This window comes from Microtus pennsylvanicus, chromosome 15, assembly GCF_037038515.1.
Source record: "Microtus pennsylvanicus isolate mMicPen1 chromosome 15, mMicPen1.hap1, whole genome shotgun sequence".
Classification (NCBI taxonomy): Eukaryota; Metazoa; Chordata; class Mammalia; order Rodentia; family Cricetidae; genus Microtus; species Microtus pennsylvanicus.
The window spans coordinates 9,333,424-9,355,935 of record NC_134593.1 but is presented as its reverse complement, the minus strand read 5'-3'; the positions used below and the strand labels follow the sequence as shown (position 1 = coordinate 9,355,935).

At 43.0% G+C, this 22,512-nt stretch overlaps 1 protein-coding gene across 8 annotated transcripts in view; it reads left to right on the top strand.

The window, feature by feature from the left end:
- The window catches only part of Fbxo34 (F-box protein 34), a 69,085-nt gene that overhangs the window by 14,916 nt on the left and 31,657 nt on the right, over positions 1–22,512 (top strand). The window contains exon 1 of one of the 8 annotated variants that reach the window (XM_075949355.1): positions 8,349–8,591. The exons of 6 other annotated variants lie outside the window; for them this stretch is intronic. In XM_075949355.1, coding sequence (XP_075805470.1) covers positions 8,590–8,591 — 2 coding nt within the window. In that variant the 5' untranslated portion in view covers positions 8,349–8,589. Of the gene's footprint in view, positions 1–8,348; positions 8,592–22,512 lie in introns of those variants that run through there. One more of the 8 variants, XM_075949353.1, reaches the window with a different exon arrangement.

The following is a 22,512-nucleotide window of genomic DNA, read 5'->3' as shown; positions in this document are numbered from 1 at the left end:
TACCCATTACCTACAGCAGGGGTTTTGAGATACTTCCAGTGCAGAATCCTTCATTTGTCCAGAGGTCAGATTTCTCCTTATTTCTCCTGTTTCCTAGAGCTCGACAGCACGGCAGTGAAGGCTGCATGTCAAAGACTCTGCTACTGAGCTGTGTGACTTCAGGGTCCGTCCTAAGGTTTTTACCGCTTACTTTACATTGAAATGGCACAAACCATAGTGTTACAGAGAGATTTGTTAAGTGAGTACATAAGTTGTTTTGTTTCACGAGTACGTACTTTTTAGGGGAGACTGGAGCTCTAAGAAGCTGGGGCAGCTTCTGATGGTTTGCGCATTGCTGACATCCACCGTTACCTAACTAACTAGACCAGCAAGCATTGGCCCTGAGATTCCTATTGGTGCCTCCCCGTGTCTGGGTTGCTGTCATTAAATAGATAAATCTAACTCCTATTTAATCGCCACTGCTGATTTTCCTTTGTGCTTCCCAACTCCCTTGCGCTTCACCTCCCTAAATACTACAGTCAGTCAGAGGCAGCAGTCACAAGTGTGTATGCTGGGTAACAAGTGTAGTTTAGGTGGGTAGATCTGTGATCCATCTTTTTACCTTAGCACTGTGCTCCTTGAGTGCTGAGTGCTGGGATTAAAGATGTGTGCCACTGTGCCTGGCCTGAAATACTTATACATGCCTGCTGTTTGTAGCCTTTTTTTTAACGCTGTTAGTCCTTGAGAGCTTTGTTTCTTTGTCTACTGCATTCCAAGTACTTAACAAATGCTCAGAAGACATTTGTCACCTGCAGAAGGTAGGAAGAATGTAACTATGAAGTTAGCAGCAAAATAGTTTACATAGAAAATATTTGTGGGGGCTGGAGAGATGGCATTGAGTTCAATGCCAAGGTCCTGAGTTCAATTCCCAGCAACCACATGGTGGTTCACAACCATCTGTAATGAGGTCTTGTGCCCTCTTCTGGCCTTCAGGCATACACGCAGAAACAATATTGTATGCATAATAAATAGATAGATAAATAAATAAATAAATGAAGTAGAAAATATTTTTTTAAAAAAGAAAAAAATTTGTGTTTAAAAGTATTTTCATTAATTAAAAAATAATTTAGGAGTGGAACCCAGTGTGGTGGTACACACCTTTAATCCCAGTACTTTGTTTCCTGCCTTTTAGAACAATTTTGAAGCAATGGAAAACACACAGGCATGCACATGTGCAAGCACGCGCGCGTACACACGAAGGCATGTTAAGACATGGGGCCTGGCTAGTGGAAGAAGGTCACTAGGGTGGGCATCTGAAGATCATACCTACCCCTTATCCTGAATGTTTACTGGTCTGCAACTGTGCAAGGGAGGCAGACAGATCTCAGAGTTCAAGGCCAGCCTGGTCTACAAAATGAGTTCCAGGACATCCAGGGCTGCACAAAGAAACCCTGTCTCAAAAAACAAACAAATAAATAAATATAAAAATAATAATTTAGGAGCTTAAAATAATAAAAAATATTTATTTTGGAGACTACTGTGTTCTGTAATGATAGCAAGGACAAACAGACAAGGAGTGTGTGTGTACACACACACACATTTTCCCCCTCTCTTTTGGCATTGCTGAGTCTTCAACCCAGGGCCTTGTACATACTGAACAGGTTTACTGTGCTAAGCTATATCCCCAGCAAAGACTGTTTATTCTGTTGGTGGAAAAGGAGCTGAGTTTTGGCTTGATATGATTCAGTTCAGATCCCCAGCGCTTACATAAAAAGCTAGGCACCACAATAATGCTGTAATCCCAGCATTAGGGAGGCAGGTAGAGTTAGCTAGCTAGCTAGGCAGCCTACCTGAGTCAGAGAGCTCTAGGTTCAGTGAAAGACCCTGGTCTCAAAATTGAAGTAAAGAGTGATGAAGACACCCTGTATTGGCTCCACACCTGTGCATATATGTGCGTGTTCGTCTGCACATACACTATATATACACACAAAGCTGAAAGGTCAAAAGAAAAATACAGCATCTACCTTGTGCCTAGTGTAGCATCTTTTCAGCTTAATAGGGATGGGATAGTGGGGAGAACTCCATTAGATTCCAGTTGTCCCACAGTGTGCAAATAAACATGTCTCCTATTGGAGCCCTTAAGGCTTCAACAGAGAGAGGTATGGCAATGTAGTAACTTGCTTGATTTCACTCTTCATCTGGAGTTGTGGTTTGAATCTGAAATGTCTCCCAAGGACTCCTGCATTGGAGCCTTTCCCGCTAATGCAGTATTGCTCAGAAGTGGGGCTCTGGAGCTTTGGGTCATGCTCAGCAAGTGCTCCATCCCTAAGCTGTAGCCTTAGCTGGGTTTACAGCTCCTTACCACCAGGCTTGGGGTCTGTGATGATGACAGTAGAGGACATGGGGTCTGTGATGATGACAGTAGAGGACATGGGGTCTGTGATGACAGTAGAGGACATGGGGTCTGTGATGACAGTAGAGGACATGGGGTCTGTGATGACAGTAGAGGACATGGGGTCTGTGATGATGACAGTAGAGGACATGAGGTCTGTGATGACAATAGAGGACATGGGGTCTGTGATGATGACAGTAGAGGACATGGGGTCTGTGATGATGACAATAGAGGACATGGGGTCTGTGATGATGACAGTAGAGGACATGGGGTCTGTGATGATGACAATAGAGGACATGGGGTCTGTGATGATGACAGTAGAGGACATGGGGTCTGTGATGACAGTAGAGGACATGGGGTCTGTGATGACAGTAGAGGACATGGGGTCTGTGATGACAGTAGAGGACATGGGGTCTGTGATGATGACAGTAGAGGACATGGGGTCTGTGATGACAGTAGAGGACATGGGGTCTGTGATGACAGTAGAGGACATGGGGTCTGTGATGACAGTAGAGGACATGGGGTCTGTGATGATGACAGTAGAGGACATGAGGTCTGTGATGACAATAGAGGACATGGGGTCTGTGATGATGACAGTAGAGGACATGGGGTCTGTGATGATGACAATAGAGGACATGGGGTCTGTGATGATGACAGTAGAGGACATGGGGTCTGTGATGACAGTAGAGGACATGGGGTCTGTGATGATGACAGTAGAGGACATGGGGTCTGTGATGACAGTAGAGGACATGGGGTCTGTGATGACAGTAGAGGACATGGGGTCTGTGATGATGACAGTAGAGGACATGGGGTCTGTGATGACAGTAGAGGACATGAGGTCTGTGATGACAGTAGAGGACATGGGGTCTGTGATGACGACAGTAGAGGACATGGGGTCTGTGATGACAGTAGAGGACATGAGGTCTGTGATGACGACAGTAGAGGACATGAGGTCTGTGATGACGACAGTAGAGGACATGGGGTCTGTGATGACAGTAGAGGACATGAGGTCTGTGATGACAGTAGAGGACATGAGGTCTGTGATGACAGTAGAGGACATGAGGTCTGTGATGACAGTAGAGGACATGAGGTCTGTGATGACAATAGAGGACATGGGGTCTGTGGTGATGACAGTAGAGGACATGGGGTCTGTGATGATGACAGTAGAGGACATGGGGTCTGTGATGATGACAGTAGAGGACATGAGGTCTGTGATGACAGTAGAGGACATGAGGTCTGTGATGACAATAGAGGACATGGGGTCTGTGATGATGACAGTAGAGGACATGGGGTCTGTGATGATGACAGTAGAGGACATGGGGTCTGTGGTGATGACAGTAGAGGACATGGGGTCTGTGATGACAATAGAGGACATGGGGTCTGTGATGACAGTAGAGGACATGGGGTCTGTGATGATGACAGTAGAGGACATGGGGTCTGTGATGATGACAGTAGAGGACATGGGGTCTGTGATGATGACAGTAGAGGACATGGGGTCTGTGATGATGACAGTAGAGGACATGGGGTCTGTGATGATGACAGTAGAGGACATGGAGTCTGTGATGACAGTAGAGGACATGGGGTCTGTGATGATGACAATAGAGGACATGGGGTCTGTGATGATGACAGTAGAGGACATGAGGTCTGTGATGATGACAGTAGAGGACATGAGGTCTGTGATGACAGTAGAGGACATGAGGTCTGTGATGACAGTAGAGGACATGGGGTCTGTGATGATGACAATAGAGGACATGGGGTCTGTGATGATGACAATAGAGGACATGGGGTCTGTGATGATGACAGTAGAGGACATGGGGTCTGTGATGATGACAGTAGAGGACATGGGGTCTGTGATGATGACAGTAGAGGACATGGGGTCTGTGATGATGACAGTAGAGGACATGGGGTCTGTGATGATGACAGTAGAGGACATGGGGTCTGTGATGATGACAGTAGAGGACATGGGGTCTGTGATGATGACAGTAGAGGACATGGGGTCTGTGATGATGACAGTAGAGGACATGGGGTCTGTGATGATGACAGTAGAGGACATGGGGTCTGTGATGATGACAGTAGAGGACATGGGGTCTGTGATGATGACAGTAGAGGACATGGGGTCTGTGATGATGACAGTAGAGGACATGGGGTCTGTGATGATGACAGTAGAGGACATGGGGTCTGTGATGATGACAATAGAGGACATGGGGTCTGTGATGACAGTAGAGGACATGGGGTCTGTGATGATGACAGTAGAGGACATGGGGTCTGTGATGATGACAGTAGAGGACATGGGGTCTGTGATGATGACAATAGAGGACATGGGGTCTGTGATGATGACAGTAGAGGACATGGGGTCTGTGATGATGACAGTAGAGGACATGGGGTCTGTGATGATGACAATAGAGGACATGGGGTCTGTGATGACAGTAGAGGACATGAGGTCTGTGATGATGACAGTAGAGGACATGGGGTCTGTGATGATGACAGTAGAGGACATGGGGTCTGTGATGATGACAATAGAGGACATGGGGTCTGTGATGACAGTAGAGGACATGGGGTCTGTGATGATGACAGTAGAGGACATGGGGTCTGTGATGATGACAGTAGAGGACATGGGGTCTGTGATGATGACAATAGAGGACATGGGGTCTGTGATGATGACAGTAGAGGACATGGGGTCTGTGATGACAGTAGAGGACATGGGGTCTGTGGTGATGACAGTAGAGGACATGGGGTCTGTGATGATGACAGTAGAGGACATGGGGTCTGTGATGATGACAATAGAGGACATGGGGTCTGTGATGATGACAATAGAGGACATGGGGTCTGTGATGATGACAGTAGAGGACATGGGGTCTGTGATGATGACAGTAGAGGACATGGGGTCTGTGATGATGACAGTAGAGGACATGGGGTCTGTGATGATGACAATAGAGGACATGGGGTCTGTGATGATGACAATAGAGGACATGGGGTCTGTGATGATGACAGTAGAGGACATGAGGTCTGTGATGACAGTAGAGGACATGGGGTCTGTGATGACAGTAGAGGACATGAGGTCTGTGATGACAGTAGAGGACATGGGGTCTGTGATGACAGTAGAGGACATGGGGTCTGTGATGATGACAGTAGAGGACATGGGGTCTGTGATGACAGTAGAGGACATGGGGTCTGTGATGATGACAGTAGAGGACATGGGGTCTGTGATGATGACAGTAGAGGACATGGGGTCTGTGATGATGACAGTAGAGGACATGGGGTCTGTGATGATGACAGTAGAGGACATGGGGTCTGTGATGATGACAGTAGAGGACATGAGGTCTGTGATGATGACAGTAGAGGACATGGGGTCTGTGATGATGACAGTAGAGGACATGGGGTCTGTGATGACAGTAGAGGGGCATTACAGAGTAATCTAATGAGCCATCGGCCAAACAGTAGCCAGACAGGGAGTCATTAGAGGAGCTGATTGAGCCAGACATTGAGAAATCGATGCACTCATTTAACATACACACATGTATATTTTAAAATGCAAATTTTAAAGGGCCTCAAAACATTGTTTTAAAAAAAGAACATATGATTAAACTTTGGATTCTGTGTAAAAAAAATTGAACAAGTGATTTTTCTGCTTTTAAGGTACACAAAAGAAAGAATAAAAAAAAGAAAGAATAACCATCTAATTTACTGCTTAGTTATTGGATGGCATTCTACTGCTAAGGAGACAAAGTTGTTAGTAAATACCTCAATTTTAATGAAACTGGCTGAAGGTATATGATTATGCTTCTAATTTTAGTATTTGCCATGGTGGTTTTATTCTACCATTAAAAGCTTTAAAGAAAATCTGCTGTGTATTTGAGTGTTGTTCTTTCTTATGTTGTCAGTAGTGGGGTATGTTAATAGTTGGGAATACTAGTCCTCTAAATCACTGGCACAATTACTGTCAGTCTCATCTGAGAAAATATTTCTAAGAATATATTGAGGTGCTAATTAGACATGATCTAAGGTCATTATGGGTGTTCTTTGATTCATAGATATCAGTTGCAAAACAGCAACAAACCCCTCACAAAATGTGCAGGTAGCAGCTTCCACGGTGTCCAGAGAATAGCAGTGTCTACTTCAGAGTGTGTGCAGGGCCTGAGTGAAATGGTTTGTTAGTCTTTGTGCTGTGTTCTGTCAGATAAATAGGTCCCAAATATGTAGAATATTGATTTTTATTCTTTTCCTATTTTTTATTTTAAAGTGTCTTTCAGGCCTGGCATGATGGCTCCCAGCTGTCGTCCTGGCCTGGTCAAGGAGTTGTCATTAGTCTGAGGCTAGCCTACATACATAGAGTTACAGGCTGGTTGTGGGCAGCGTGAGACCCCTGTTGGAAAACCACTAAAACAAAAAAACCTCACTCAAATTCCTGGTATATAATGTAGAAAATTTTTGTTATGTATTTTTGGCAAATGAAGGGACTTAATTTGTTTTTACATTAGTGTGTTTCTTCAGGACTTACCAGCAGCTTCAGTCTTAAGTGTTGTTTTTTTCCCGTTAAGTCATTGTAAGCACCAAATAATTTGTGTTCTTACCCATTTTTGTTATAGTCATCTTTCAGGCTGCTGGTGTAATTTTTTAAAAAATGGTTTTGAAGAAGCTGGGGAGATGGTTCATTAGGTAAAATATTTGCCTCGCAAGCCTAAGGACCTGTGTTTGATCTCTAGAACCCATTTTTTTTTTTAAAGGCAGCTCAATCTGTGACTTGCTTGGAATCCTAGTGCTGGGGAGGCAGAGATAGGTGGGTGGATCGATCTTCTGAGCTTGCTCGCTAGTCAGCCTAACCTACTTGCTGGGTTCCAGATGATGTAAGAGGCCCTGTCTGCGGCTGTGCGGGACAGCTGGTGACTGTTCCCAAGGTCGCCCACTGCTTTCACATGCGTACACACAGATGTTTTGGGAGAGATTAGAAATACGGGCTGGAGGAATAAATCAGTGGTAGTCACCAGTAGGCTGGGGGTTTGTTGATCAACTGTATAGAAGTCAGGAGTAGGCAAGTGAGGTTTGTTTAGGGTTAGCAGCTCCAAGTGTTACTGGTACAGCTCTCAGTGTTACTGTATCCCCTGAGTGCTGGCAGCTCAGCTCCCTGCCACTGTGGTGACTGCTTAGCAGCCAGCTCCTGTAGCCTTGTCACAGTCTGCTGCTGCTCCTTCACCCTCCCAGTCTCAGGTCTTTGTAGACCTTCTGTCTTTCCTGACTGCTCTCCAGGGTTCATCCATTCTAGCTGGGGGGTGTGCTTAGAGCTAATTGCCCCCTGGTGTTATCTGCTCTTCCAGTAACCAGCTCAGCCTGTTCTAACTGCACTAAAAGATGAGTAGTTCCTAAAACCTGTAAGGTCACTGAACTAAGTCTTGTTGGGGTCTGTGACACAGTACAGGAAGGCAGTGCACGCACACAAGGCATGGCTCCCAGACTGAAGCATTTGAGGGGACGGCTGGCTATATAGGCAGCCATGCATGTAGTCGTACATCTGTCTGCTAGGCACACACTTTTTGCACAGTCATACTAGGCTGCACAGGAGTACTTGGTTTGCCTGTCCTGTCTCTTGTGAGTCAGGGAGGTGGCGGGGTGTGGGAGTAAAAGCTTTTACAAGGGGTGGGGTGGAGGGCAAAGTTTCCTAGGGGTTTGGCAGCACATCTGGAGTGGTTGTGGCTGCAGCAGTCTCTGAGGCAGTGGCTGATAGAGACGCTGTTGAAGCAGCAGCAGTGGCTTCTGTAGCTGTTACTGTACTTTCTGTGGCCGTAGTAAGACTCCGTAGGATGGCTGCGTCTGACAGTCTTTCTGAGTGGCTGCGAGAGGTTTAGAGCATCCATTGCTGGCTGTGATGAGGACAGCTCAATGGATCAACAAAGAAGTAATTATTTAGGGCTCAGTGAGTGGAGAAAGGGGCTTGTTATCAAGCCTGACAGCTGGAGTTTAGAAGAGAGAACTGAGCCTGGCCTGTGTGTGTGTGTGTGTGTGTGTGTGTGTGTGTGTGTGTGTGTGCGCGTGTGTGTGTGTGTGCGCACACACCTGATTATTTGATGGAAGTTCATGTGGCTTCTGCAGAAGTGGGCGAGTTGAAGAGGTAGTTGATGAGTCCTTAGAAATGGCAGTGCCACTGTGTTCAGCTTTTTGTCACCTTGAGTCATCTGGGAAGAGTGAGCCTCTGTTGAGAAAGTGCCTCCATCAGATCGGCCTGCATGTAAGTATGCGGGACATTTTCTTCTACACATTTTTAAATTTTATGTATTTGGGTGTTGGCCTCCTTGTTGTGTCTATGCACCAGTCCTGTGTCCAGTGCTTGTGTAGGCCAAAGGAGGGCGTCAGAAGGAGTTACAGACAGTTGTGAGCTGCCGTGTGGGTGCTGGGAATTAAAACTAGGTTCTCTGGAAGAGTAGCCAGTGGATTTAACCTGGGTCATCTCTCCAATTCATATAGATGAGATAGGTGAACAGCGTCAAAAACAATTGCTTAATGTTTTAGATTTCATATAAGGGAGAGAGCGAAGTTAGGAAAATAGCTCGTTTCCTGACGGTTACAGCAGTAGCATACATCAGACCAGACTTTTGGTCTTCTGTTGTTTCCTGGGGTTCTCGGTCCATTTCTGCCCTCGCTAACTGTATCTGAAGTGAAGTCCTCGAGCTGCAGCTCCTAGTATCCTGACAGGCTTTCACTAACACTGCTTCTGCAAAGCAGCCTTTTGAAAATGGTATCTCACATGTAGCATCCAATGCATATAAGTTTACAAATTATAGAAGGAAATAAAATATGATCTTCCAACTCTGTTTTTAAAAACTGGCCTTATTTGTGTCTTGAAAAAGGAAGCCTTTTTCCGATACTGCTTTTTAAGTAGTAAGTTTTTACTGTGTAAAGGAGAAAGGGCACTTCATCTGCAGAAGGGCCAGTTGTTCCTTTGTCCTAATAGCTAATTCCAAGATAGTTAAATGTGATCTCCACCCATTTCGTTAGGCTACAGCCTTTGCTCTCCTGAACTTAAGACTGATTATTCAAAATTGCTTTGTGTGTGCTTTGGCACAGCATGAAGGGACCCTAATAACAACTGCCATTATGTTTTACACAGCTTGTAGTTACTTCTACAAATAAAAGGGCACAACAGGAGAGCATGGCAGGTCAAAGTTCTGCTCCCAGTGTTAGATAAAATCTGTTCTACACTTCGATGCCTTTGTGTTTCCCTTGCGACCTACCTACTGTATTTTCTGTTCCTTGTTAACTAAAATGTGTTTGTGACTCACTCAAACCTTAACATGTGCGCAGTATATCTAACCATATTGACATTTTTCTTTTTCTTTCCTTTTTATCTTGTAAGATGAGGCCTTACTGTGTTGCCCAGACTGGCTTCACTCTCCCTTTGAATTCTTTTCACAGTGGTAAGCGAAGCAAAATGTTCGACTTAGTATGTTTGAACAGCTAAGCACTTAAATAATTGTGCATGACTCTCCTCCATCAAATGTTTGTTTACTTTTATCTCGTTTAGAGTATACACTTTGGGGTAGAGCTTTTTTTCCTTTCCTTTCCTTTCCTTTCCTTTCCTTTCCTTTCCTTTCCTTTCCTTTCCTTTCTCTCTTCTTTCTTTTTTTAAGACCGTTTTGCTGTGTAGCTCTCTTTTCTACTGCTGTGAAGAGACACCATGACCAAGCCAACTTATAAAAGAAAGCATTTAATTGGAGGCTTACTTAGAGTTTCAGATGGTGAGTCCATGAACATTGTGGCAGGAAGCATGGCAGCAGGCAGAGAGGCACGGTGCTGGGGCAGGAGCAGAGAACTTACCTATGCACAGGCAGCGGGCAAAGAGAGGCTGGGTCTGTCCTGGGCTTTTGAAACCTCAATGCCCAGTAATACACCTCCTCCAAAAAGGTCACACCTCCTAATCCAGTGGTTTTCTTGCCTTTGCTAAGCTAGCATTGCTGGCATGTGGCCCCACACCTTCCCTTTATTGTAGCTAGTAAGTGATATGGAAGGAGAATGTAAATACCCAGCGTAGAACTCAGGAAAGTGCCTGTATTGCTTCAGAACGTTATCTCAATAATACTTGCTCACTGACCTCTTTAGGAGAGACCTTCATGGCACCTTTATGTGACTATTAGCATTTCCATTTTATTAACTGACAAGTGGAGGGTCAGAAAAAACAATCATTTTGCTTAGAGTTGCAGACACATAATTCCAGTTCATATATATACATATATATGTTTATATACACATATGTGTATGCATACATTTGTATATACATATACATAATCACGTTGAGACTGTTGTTCTGAGGATGAAACCAGGGCTTTGTACTTGAGTGTTCTGCTACAGAGTTGCTAAGTCCACCCCCTCTGCTCCTTCTTTAAACGTTTACTTTAAGTGACTAGGTCATTTTGTCCTTTGGGAAAGCCACTGGATGACAAAATATTGAATATATGAAGTAAACCAGAATTTGATGACATGGTACACATAGGAAGAAAGTGTAGTACCTTTGGTTTCTCAGAAAATGCACTGTAATAACCCTGGCACTGGGATTGCAGTACCATGTGTGTGTGTGTGTGTGTGTGTGTGTGTGTGTGTGTGTGTGTGTGTGTGGCGCGTGCACACACACATATACACTTTTAATCCCAGCACTCTGGAGGCAGAGACAGGTGATCTCTCTGAGTTCAAGGCAGCCTTGTCTACAGAGCGAGTTCCAGGACAGCCAAGGCTACACAGAAACCTGTCTCTAAAACCAAAATATGAGAGAGAATGAGTACAAACTGAAACTATGTTTTTTTTTCAGCTTGAAGTATATTGTTATTTACATTTATCATAAGTATTAAGTGTAGTAAGAGCTGCGGACCTCTTCCCACAGCCCGGCTCCTGGCCGCCTGGCTAGCTTATACCCCGAAATAACAACACACAAACTGCATTCATTTAAACACTGCCTGGCCCATTTCTATTAATGTGTGTAGCACCAAGGTGCGCTTACCGGGAAGATTCTAGCCTACGTCCATCCTGGGTCAGAGCTTCATCGCGTCTGCCCCAGAGAGGAGAGGAAATGGCATCTGTCTGAGGCGTCTTACCTCTCTTCCTCTTCCTCCCAGCATTCTGTTCTGTTTACTTTACCCACCTATGTTCTAACCTATCAGGGCCAAGCAGTTTCTTTACTAATTAACCAATGACCTTCCTCCATCATTTCCCCTTTTTCTGTTTAAACAAAAAAAGAAGGCTTTAACTTTAACATAGCAAAATTACATATAACAAAACAGTTATAAAGCAAGAATTACAGTTACAATATTTACATCTACTTTATCTTTTATCATAACAAAGGAAAACAACTATAACTATCTATTCTTCAACTCCATCAAAGACTCCAGAAGGATATAATATTACCTAAGTAAATTAGAAGTAAACAACTTACAAAACTCTAGAAATCACAGAGATATCTTACTGCCTGGACAGTCACCCAAAGTTCCTCTGTACCGTTGGGGCATCCATCTTCGGCCTTCAGGCCCATAGTATCCAGAGACATTTCCATGAAGCAGGAAATTTCAAAGGCAGTTCCGTCACTATCTGCTGTGTCCTGAAGAATGTCTCACAGACTCTTTCATGAATCAGGAACCCCAAAAGATCATCTCACCTTTAGGCAAGTTCAGTAGTCCTCTCTCTGCAGGTTCTCTGTGTCCAGTTTATGCAATAGTCCAGGCAAGAGCAGTTTCTTGCCCAAATGGCTATCAAACTCCATAAGGATCCTCTTCGATGCCCATTTTCCTCTTGAAGTAGATTGATGCTGCCAGGAGCAGAGTGTCTCATTGTCATGAAAAGCCCTAAGTTATTAAAACATTAAATGTCATATTCTGTAGTCTTTGAAAGATATGAAGAATGTCTATCTAAGATATATCTATGCACATCTAGAAAATCTAACTAACATGATTACAAGCTTGATTATTATTAATGATTATCTATTAACAACCTATATACATTACATTTTTAAATGAACTACACAATCACAATACCCTAATCAATATCAGAAATACATATACATATAACAAAATTGACCTTAAATTTAAATCACTAAAGCAAAATCCATATCAATGTAAATTATTTATACCTATATCATATCCCCCTTTAAATGTAAAAGAACATTTATAAACAATATTTGGAAATATGGGCGCAGTCATTTCTCTCCAAACTGCTTCCTTCTGTATGGGGGCGCTGTTAATCATATATTTCAGGGTATAACCTGTGTGCTAGGTTCATCTTAGTCGTCAATTTAGTAAAGTAATTTTTTGAGGGTGTTCACAGTAACCTTTCAGGAGGGTGGTGGTCCATCATACCATATTGGGATAGAAACAATCCACAGGGTTTCATCCCCTGTGAAAACAAAAGAAGACTCTCTTTTCCAAAGTATCATATCCTTAGATCCAAATTCTGAAGTCAAGGTATTTTCAAAATATCTATGTTGGATTAGTTCAGCAGCATTTATAAACAAATATTTTTTAGCAGCTATTGCTCCTTCCTCAGCATTCAAATAATTCAAAGAGAGCATAATAGCATACAGTATCAAAATTCTCTGTTTATTTTCCATCTTTTTACAGCTTTATTTTAACTCTATTTTGTTTATTTTTACTTTTTGAGACAGGTTTTCTGTGTATCTTTCTCCTGGAATAACTCTGAAGACCAGGCTGTCCTTGAACTCTCAGAGATCTGTCTGTCTCTGCCTCCCAGGCATTCGGATTAAAGGCGTGTGCTACCACACCTTGAAGTCACAGAGGTCAATCTCCCTCTGCCTTCCAAGTGTTGGGATTAAAGGTGTGTCCTACCACACCTAACTACTCTCTTTCTTCCTTTTTTTTGTTTTTTACTTTAAGAACTTTAACTTTTAGTCTGCATATATTTTCAACACACTGTAAATCATTTAGAGGTTTTCTTTGTTTTTGAATCTCTCTTTACTGTATCTCTCTTTTTCTGAACACATGAGCCTTTAAATTATGGAGAAATATGGGTAGGATTAAAGCCATGGCTTTGGCAGCTAGATCCAGCCCATTCCTTAGCTTTCCAGCCTCATGGCGGAGGTACCGGTTGTAGCCATGTTTACCGCCACAACTCTATGGCATTTTAAGGTCCCTGCCAGCAAGCAAACTGCATCATTCTGCTCACAGACCACATTTAATCAGACTACCTGCTTGAGTCTGAGTCAGAGTTTGCCCTGGCAGGACGGCCCAGAAAACCGGCATTTTAAAACAGCACAACTTTTTTCCTGCTACGGCTGAAAACAAACAAGCATTCAGTCGGCTTTTATCAACACCATTTAAGTGTTTCGTAGCAGGACCTCTTAAGAGCTGCAGGGTTTTGCAGCTAAAGCTGAGTCAGGAAGCCTCTCTTAGATGAGAGTGCTTGCTTGCCTCTAGCAAGCAGAGCAGACCCGAGAAATTGCTGCTACCACGTCGGGCGCCATTCTGTAGTAAGAGCTGCGGGCCTCTTCCCACAGCCTGGCTCCTGGCCGCCTGGCTAGCTTATACCCCGAAATAACAACACACAAACTGCATTCATTTAAACACTGCCTGGCCCATTTCTATTAATGTGTGTAGCACCGAGGTGCACTTACCGGGAAGATTCTAGCCTACGTCCATCCTGGGTCAGAGCTTCATCGCGTCTGCCCCAGAGAGGAGAGGAAATGGCATCTGTCTGAGGCGTCTTACCTCTCTTCCTCTTCCTCCCAGCATTCTGTTCTGTTTACTTTACCCACCTATGTTCTAACCTATCAGGGCCAAGCAGTTTCTTTATTAATTAACCAATGCCCTTCCTCCATCAATTAAGTACTACTATATCTGAGGATCAGATTTTCAGAAGAAAATGTGGTTTACTAGAAAACAGTATCCAGTACTTAGGAGTTGAAATACTTCAATCAGTACCATACATTCTTGCTTAGTTTGCTGATATTTAAATGACGAGATTGTAGGAGGTGTGATCATCAGCACCTCTTTAAATGCTCCACACTGATGATGGCTTTTTATTGTTTACTTCATTTTTACTGTGTGTATTTGTGTGTGGAACTGTGCTGGCATGCATGTGGAGGTCAGAGGACATTTTTTAGGAGTCAGTTCTCTTCATCGGGGCTTTTATAAATTGAATTTTATAAATTGCTTGTTTATTGAACCATCTTGCTGGCTTGCTGAGTATGTTTTTACAAGCGTGGAGGTGGTGGGGAGGGGCTGCATCTATGTTTGCATGATGGAGAGTACTTGACCTCCACGAATTTCTAATGAGACAATGTTTTCTTCCAACTCTGTTAGCAACACCTTTGATATTATCATCAATAGAATGTAGAAATACTCTCTTTAAAAAAATTTCAGATAATATAATCGCATTTCTGCCTTCTCTTTTCTTCCTCCAAACCCTGACATATACCTTTCACTCTTTCCTGCTGTTTACACTAATGGTTATTACATGCATATATGTATATTCATATACATTTCTAACTATAGCATTAAGTCTGTATGTATATGTTACTGGTATGTGTGTTTCCAGGGTAGACCATTGGTATTGAATAATCAATAGGTGTGCTCTTCCCTGGGGAAATGAACCTTGTCATTCCCAGCTTCCCTTAGTTGCTTGTAGTTCTCTGTGGGTTGAGGTCTTGTGAGCTTTTCTCTCCACGTGGGCATCTGTATTGGTGTCATCTTTCAGCTCTTGTTTGGGCAGTCATGTTGGTAAGCCTTATGGGTGTAGTTTCTGATATTGCTGGAGACACACTCAGAGCAGACTCCCTGATCTTCTGGCTCTTAACAGTCTTTCCACCTCCTCTTCTGCAATGTTTGCTGAGCCTTAGGTGTATTAGGGAGTATTTTGTAGATGTCTCGTGAGGTGGGTGCCTGACAACTCTGTTTTGATTGGATGTAGTTTTCTGTAGTGGTCACCTGACTGCTATACTGAGAAATTTCCATCATGGGGGCTAAAGAGTTGCTTGTTGAGTATAAAGACAGTGTTTAGGTTGTTGTTAGAATTGTGCTCACTTAGTAAAGTAGTGGTTGTAGGTTTTCCGATAGCAGTGCCCTCACTAGCGCAGAGTAGCTAGCCAGGTTTCCAGTACCAGGTGTAGTTTCCCTCTTGTTGAGCAGGATAAGTAATCTTTTATCACATCCTGCTTGCTGCAGAAATCTTGTAAATGTTTATGTTAGTCACTAATTAGAAATTAAGGTGGTAAAAACTTATTAGAGCATGCTACTTAATTTGCTAAAATGGAAAAATTAGAAGCAGAGGCTGGAGGATCGCTTGAGTTCTAGGCCAGTCAGGGTTACACAGTCGAGACTGCCTTGGGTGTTGATGCTAAGAAACTGGACTGGGCGTGTGGTTCAGTATTAGATTGCTGACCTAGCATGCCTGAGTTCCTCAACTGAATTCTAGAATTGATTTTCTCTTGTGGATACATCCACACACTTTAAAATATGCCAAGAAGAGCTGAACGCTCTGCCAAAGGAGTTTATTGCACACCCCTGGATTAAAGATTAAGGATTAAATAGCTCAACTTGGTTCTGGTTTAGGGTAGCACTCTATCAGACTGAATCAAGGACTTCCAGATAATCTCTGCTGTTGTCACATGTCTCTCATACTGAGTTTGGGTGGCAGTAAAGACAAATTGGTGGTTGTGTTCATCTGCTTTTCTTTTGTTTCTTTTTATTGATGTTTTCCTTATCTCTGTTTTGGATACATTTATTTGGAAGAATTAAGGTTGTAAGTAGTTGTTCCATTTGATGGCTTTAGGAAAAGACCTTTGGAGGTTATCTGCTGTGGATTTTCCAGGCAGGAGGACTAGCTTGCCAGGAACAGAAGTTACCAAATAACACATGAACTATACAAAATATTTCTGAGACAGGTCAGTTGGGAAGTTGTTTTACCTTAGAAATATGAGGTCATTGGCTCCTGAGTGAGAGGGGGCTGGGGAGTGACAGTAGTTGAGGATTAACTGGCTTTAGGAAGGAAATAGGAATAAAGGTAGTAAGAATTTATGGAAAACTGAAAAGCTTAATTGGAACACAAAGACTGCTGGAGTGGTCAGGTGGAGGGGGTGGGGGAGGTGAGCCATTATTCCAAGTGTTACAAGTTTATCTTTAGCAGATAGGTTACAATGAGTTTCCAGATCCTTATCAGTGGGTATAGGAGTGACTGTTTTAATAGTGATAATGAGGCAGCTGTTCCCAGGAGGAGACTTAGTCACGCAGGATTGTCAGAGCCCAGAAATAGTTTGGGAAAACTCAGGTTGGAAAAAAGCAAACTGTTTCAAAACAAAACAAAAACTTGAAGCTGTTTCTTAGGGATGGTGAGATGGGAATTGACAGAGGTGGCAACCATTTCCTATCCAGGGAAGTGGTGAGCTTTCCAGAAGGCATCTGGAGGACTGCAGGTTAACATGAAGTGTGAAGCCTGTGAAACTGAAAACAGCTACTGATCTGAAGTTAGGGTTTTTTTTTAGTTTTGTTTTGTTTTTGGATTTTCGAGACAGGGTTTTTTTTGTAGCTTTGGAGCCTGTCCTGGAACTAACTCTTGTAGACCAGGCTGGCCTTGAATTTACAGAGATCCACCTGCCTCTGCCTCCCAAGTGCTGGGATTAAAGGGATGCACCGCCTTTAATGCACTGCCCGAATGAAGTTAGATTCTTTATATAAATTGGCTAAACAATTTTACATTAGAAAAAATATCTGGTAGCAGCTTTGATTTAAAAAGGAAAGATTTATTTTTATTTACATGTAAGTGTGTTTGTGTGAGTGTATGATACGTGTGTGCACACGTGCCCAAAAAGGTCAGAAGGCAAAGTTTCAGGCTGTTGTGAACCACCTGATGTGGGTGCCAGAACTGAACTAGGTAGGATCCTGTAGTAGAGCAGTAAGCTCTCTGAGCCACTGAGTCATCTCTCCAGGCCCTGGTAGCAGCCTTTTGATAGAAAAATTTAAATAGCATTTCATGCTGTGGGATTACTCTGCCAGGTGTTAGAAGTGGGAAGTGTTCATGAACTTTTAAACTGCACTGCTCTTAACACCAGGGTTTACTAATTAATAATGGAGACAAGGTATTGGTTAGCATCATTAGGCCAAAAAGGGTGAAAGGGTAGGCTGCCTTTATGTTTGTCTATTTTATTTCAGATCTAGGAGCAAAAGAATTTTTATGTTGGGATTACTTTATGGCTGCCTGAATACTAGCATAGCAAACTATGAAACGAGTTTTTCTAAAATCCAGAAGTAATAATATACCAAATTAAAACAAATAAAGTCGCTCTTAAGGAAATAAATGCAAACATGTAGCTGCCTTGGTTGGATTACAGTCTGCATATTGTCTCAGCTGTCTGTGCTAAGCAAATTCCTCCTTAATATGATGTCATCATAGTCATCGTCATCCTGTCTGGAAGCATCATTTACTGCATGAATTGTGTTTTGAAAACTCAGGCCTTGGTAACACCCCTACCATCAGAGATGAGGACTCAGCCCAGGGCCTTCAGCTTCCTAGGCAAATGCTTTGTCACTGAGCTAAATCCCCAACCCATGGGAACTTTCCTAACTGAACAGAATCAACCTTAAAGCTACCTAAAGAGGTGGACAGGTAGGACTCAGTGAGACATAGCTTTTCTGCACAGTTCAATTCAGATGACCTGATTGATCCCAGGAATCCATGGTGGAAGGAGAAAACTGACTCCCAAAAGAAATCTCTGACCTCCACACATGTGCCTGAATACACATACTCAGAAATCATAATAAAATAAAAACGTTTATAGACTTTCTAGGTGTAAACTAGAAACAATTGGTATTCAGTTAAAACAGTGTATTTCATATTTCAGGTTGTTTACGTACTAAAATATTACCTTCAGTGTTGGGAAGTATGAAAGATCAAAGGTGTTGCCATCGTAGGGTACATTTGAGAATTTATTGTGTTGATCATTTTAACTTCTTACACAATGTTAAGTGGAAACAGTTCCTTCATGGTGCTTTGAATATTGTCTTAGGAAAACCAGAATGTGACTGACTGTAGCAGCCGTTGAAGTAACTCCCTCGTTTCCTGAGGTGAGTTAGGTATACCCTGTGACATGGGAACAAAACAATGAAAAAGAACTTGGAGTTACGGAAAGTTCAGAGTGTCACACAGAATCAGATAGCTATAGTTTTTGTTGTAGAAACATAATGTTTCTAAAATAAGAGAATTTCTTCTGTGGGAAAATGATCAATTATTCATGTGAAAAAGGAGTCACGAGGGGGGCATGAGAGGCAGCGCTGTGCTTTACAAGGGAGGCATGAGAGAGGCCGCACAGCTGTTAAGGACCCTTGTGCTCTTGCAGTGTGTGGGAGTGTGGTTCTCTGCACCTGCATGAGTAGTTTACAAATACCTGTGTCTACCTCCAGGGGCATAGGATAGTCTGGCCTCCAAAGGTACCCACACTAAAGTGCACATGTCCACACAATAGACACATACGCACACAGTTAAAACTAAAATCTTCTATAAAGAAACTATGACCTAAATAGTTGAAGTTTTGTTACACTTTTGTATTTTGATCTAATATTAAATGATGCAGTATGTTCAGCAGCTCTGTAAGAGTTGCTCTGAAGAACAGCAGCATTTAAAAAGCACTAGTGTTTTCACCTTCAGCTTTCCCCTGGAGACAGGGCTTTCGCGTTCTCCTTTTCATTGGCTTAGATTTTCTCCATAGTCTTACTGCTCTTCCTTGCCCAGACTGGCCTCAGACCATGGCAGTCTTCTCTCCTCGGTCTCCTAAACTCTGAGATGTGGGCATTTGCCACCATGCCTGTCTTACTCTGTTATTAGCAGCAATGTTTCTTCTTTATTTTATTTTATTTTGACCTGGGTTTCAAGTAGCTCAGGTTAGGCTCAAAGTTACCGTGTAGCTGAGGATGGCCTTGAGCTCTCGAGCCTCTTGTCTGCCTCCTTTCCAGCTACTGGGATTACATGGTTTTGCACCATGGGTAAGCATTAATAGAATTCCTACATTCTGGTTGTTGACTTTTCAGCTTCAGGTATGAGGATTCAGTGTTTTTCCTCATCCCCAGAAAGGTTTGTCTTTTGCTCTTTTACCGCTTGCTTAGATTGTCATTCGGTGTTTCTGTGCTGAGACTCCTCACTTAAGCTAGCGCACTTTCAGAAAGCTGCTTTTCCCTGGTATTTATATAGTTATATTATCTATTTCATTAATCTGCTTCATCTTTTCCATGTCCTCTCAGGCCTGCTAGTAGCCCTGTGTTCCTGAGGACTCACGCCCACTGGACCACCTGGTTTCAATGCTGAGCCACTCTGCAGTGTCCCACCTCCAGCAGTGCCTGTTTGTGTGGGATTCTTGTTTGCAGCTTATGTCTTCTTTATCCCATTACCCAATCTGTCCTTGTCCATGCCCTCGACCACCTCTCCCAGTGATGGGAATCGAACCCAGGACTCTGCATCGGAGGTGAACTCTCGACCACCAAACAACATTCCCCTGCCTAGTTTAGTCTTTGATTGTAGCAAAACATACTAGTAGTCCCTGGTTAAGAAAGTTAAACTTGTGTAAACACATTTGATACGTTTTTTGATTCATCAAATATACTACCAACTGGTAGATAACACAAAGAACATGGAACTTTTATTACACACCTAGGTAGAGGGACTGTACATATTCTGGTATGGAACTCAAAGTGGAGCAAGAGAGCTGAACCCTGAATGGAGCTATCAGACTAAGGGGAGGAAAGTGGAGCAGGCTGTGAAAGATACTTTACTGCTGAGATAAATACTCATACTGCACACTTCGCTTTAATTTATAAAGTTTTTGTGGTTCAGCACAGTGACTGTTGTAACTAGAGGGAACAGATTCTTGATCAGATCCTTTTCAACACTGAATATGTGAATTACACATGGACCAGGTGAAGCCTGGAGTTCAACCTTGTGAAGAATGCTAGTTGGCTTAGGTACTGTTATTTTGCTGTGAGGAGACAGCATGCACAGGGCAACTTACAAAAGTTGTGAGCTTGCTTACAGCTTCGTAGGGTGAATCCATGGCTGTCATGGCGGGGTGGTTATATGGCAGCAGGCATCTGGGCATGGCAGTAGAGCAGTCGCTGAGAACCTAACACCCTTATCTGACAGTAGGAGGCAGAGAGAGAAAGACTGGGTTAGGGGTTGACTTTTGAAACCTCCAGTGACACACCTCCTCCTACAAGGCCACACCTCCTAATCCTTCCTAGACAGTTTTACCAACCAAGAAGCCAAACATTCAAATACATGAGCCTATGGGGCCATTTTCATTCAGACCACCACAGCAAGTGGTTCCTGTCCAGTGGATGGGGATATTCAATCTCTAGGTTTTATTAAGCATTTATATAAAATGAGTTTCTCTTCTCTGTTCAGTTTTTTCTCACTGTTCTGTTTTGCATGCAAAAGATTTTTTCTGTTCTTCTTGCCCCTGGTTTGTGTGATGAAATCTAGGTCAGACTTAAATGGGCTAATTGCTGTTTTCAGTTCTTGTGACTCCCATTTATGGCTCTCAGACCTGCTTCTCTTTTTGGAAGGGGCATCAAGGGGAGTGGGCCAGGTTTCTTTCTTTTTTTTTTTCTCTGTGGCTTTGGAGCCTGTCCTGGAACTAGCTCTGTAGACCAGGCTGGTCTCGAACTCACAGAGATCCGCCTGCCTCTGCCTCCCGAGTGCTGGGATTAAAGGCGTGCGCCACCATCGCCCGGCTTGGGCCAGGTTTCTTTAGTAGTTTATGCTCGAGACCAACATTCTGTGGTATCTGAAAGGCCCTTCTCCAGAACTTTATTCATATAAATAATCACCTTGATTTGGATGTTTGACCAATTACTTTCACTAAAAAATGGGATTATACGCGGTTAACTGGGTCCTGTGCTTACCAATCCGATACCTTCCCCAGAAACTGACCTTCATTTACCTTGGCATTGCCTACAACATGCATTTGAAATACAGAATCTATAAATAAGGAGGGTCTTTTAAAGCATGGTCCAGAGAGAATTACATAGGGTTTTTATTTTTTATTTTTGCTGGACTGAGGATTGGGCCTAGAGCCTTATGCATATCAGAACAGTCTACCATTACACTGCACCTCCAGCCATGACTGTAGGGTTCTGGAGAACTTAGTCAGGCACTGAACCTGTGGAAGACAGTGTGGACCTGGTTGACCAGACACTCAACAAGCTCTTCTTTCAGCCTTAGATGGGAACGTGGGCAGCTCTAGAGTGGTGGGAGAACCAGAAGCCGCTGCCATTTGCCTTCTACAGTTTACTTCCAAGATATAGGGCAGGCTTTGGAGTGCACTAATGTGCCCCTTTTCTGTGGACAGTCTCCTAGTGGACACTTCCGAGAGACAGGGCTGGCTGTGGGGTGTACCAGTGTACCCCTTTTCTATGGACAGTCTCCTAGTGGACACTTCTGAGACATAGAGCGGGCTTTGGGGTGTACTAGTGTACCCCTTTTCTGTGGGCAGTCTCCTAGTGGGTGCTTTTTTTTTTTAATAAGCTTTAAGCTGGGGTTGAGAGGATGTTAAGGCAGGAAGATTGTGTTTGAGCCTAGCTGAGGTAACATACTGAAACCTTGTCTCTAAAACCTCCAAATCTGTACAGCTCTAAGGTGAGAAAGTTGGTAGTTTTTAATGCACTGTCATAATTTTGTTCAAACTTCTGTGAAACTGCTGTTGGTATGGCAGATGGCTGCGATAAAATGGGAACATGTAGACCAAAAAGAAACCAATGTAGGTTGAATCATAATTAAAAATATCTCTATGATTCACTAAAATATTTTTCATTTGGGTTAACTTGTTAATGCTGTAATCTTGTTTTATTCGTCATTAGAGAAAAACAAAAGTAGACAAAGCAGGCTGGCAAAATGGCTCAGCAGGTTAAGGCACGTGATGCTCTGCCTGATGACCTGAGTTTGCTCCCCATGTCTCCTCCCCTGGTGGAAGCAGAATAGTTCTAACCTCTACATGCCCACCATGATATATGATATTTTCTTAAAAAACAAAAACAAACAAAAAAAAAACCCAAAAAACCGAGACCAAAGGAAATAACCAAAGATGGCTTTAGAATTTCTCCATTGGTCAATTTATAGGTCATGAACTTTCTGAAGTAAAAGAATCTCAATAAGATGATTGCTTATAGAAGCTGATA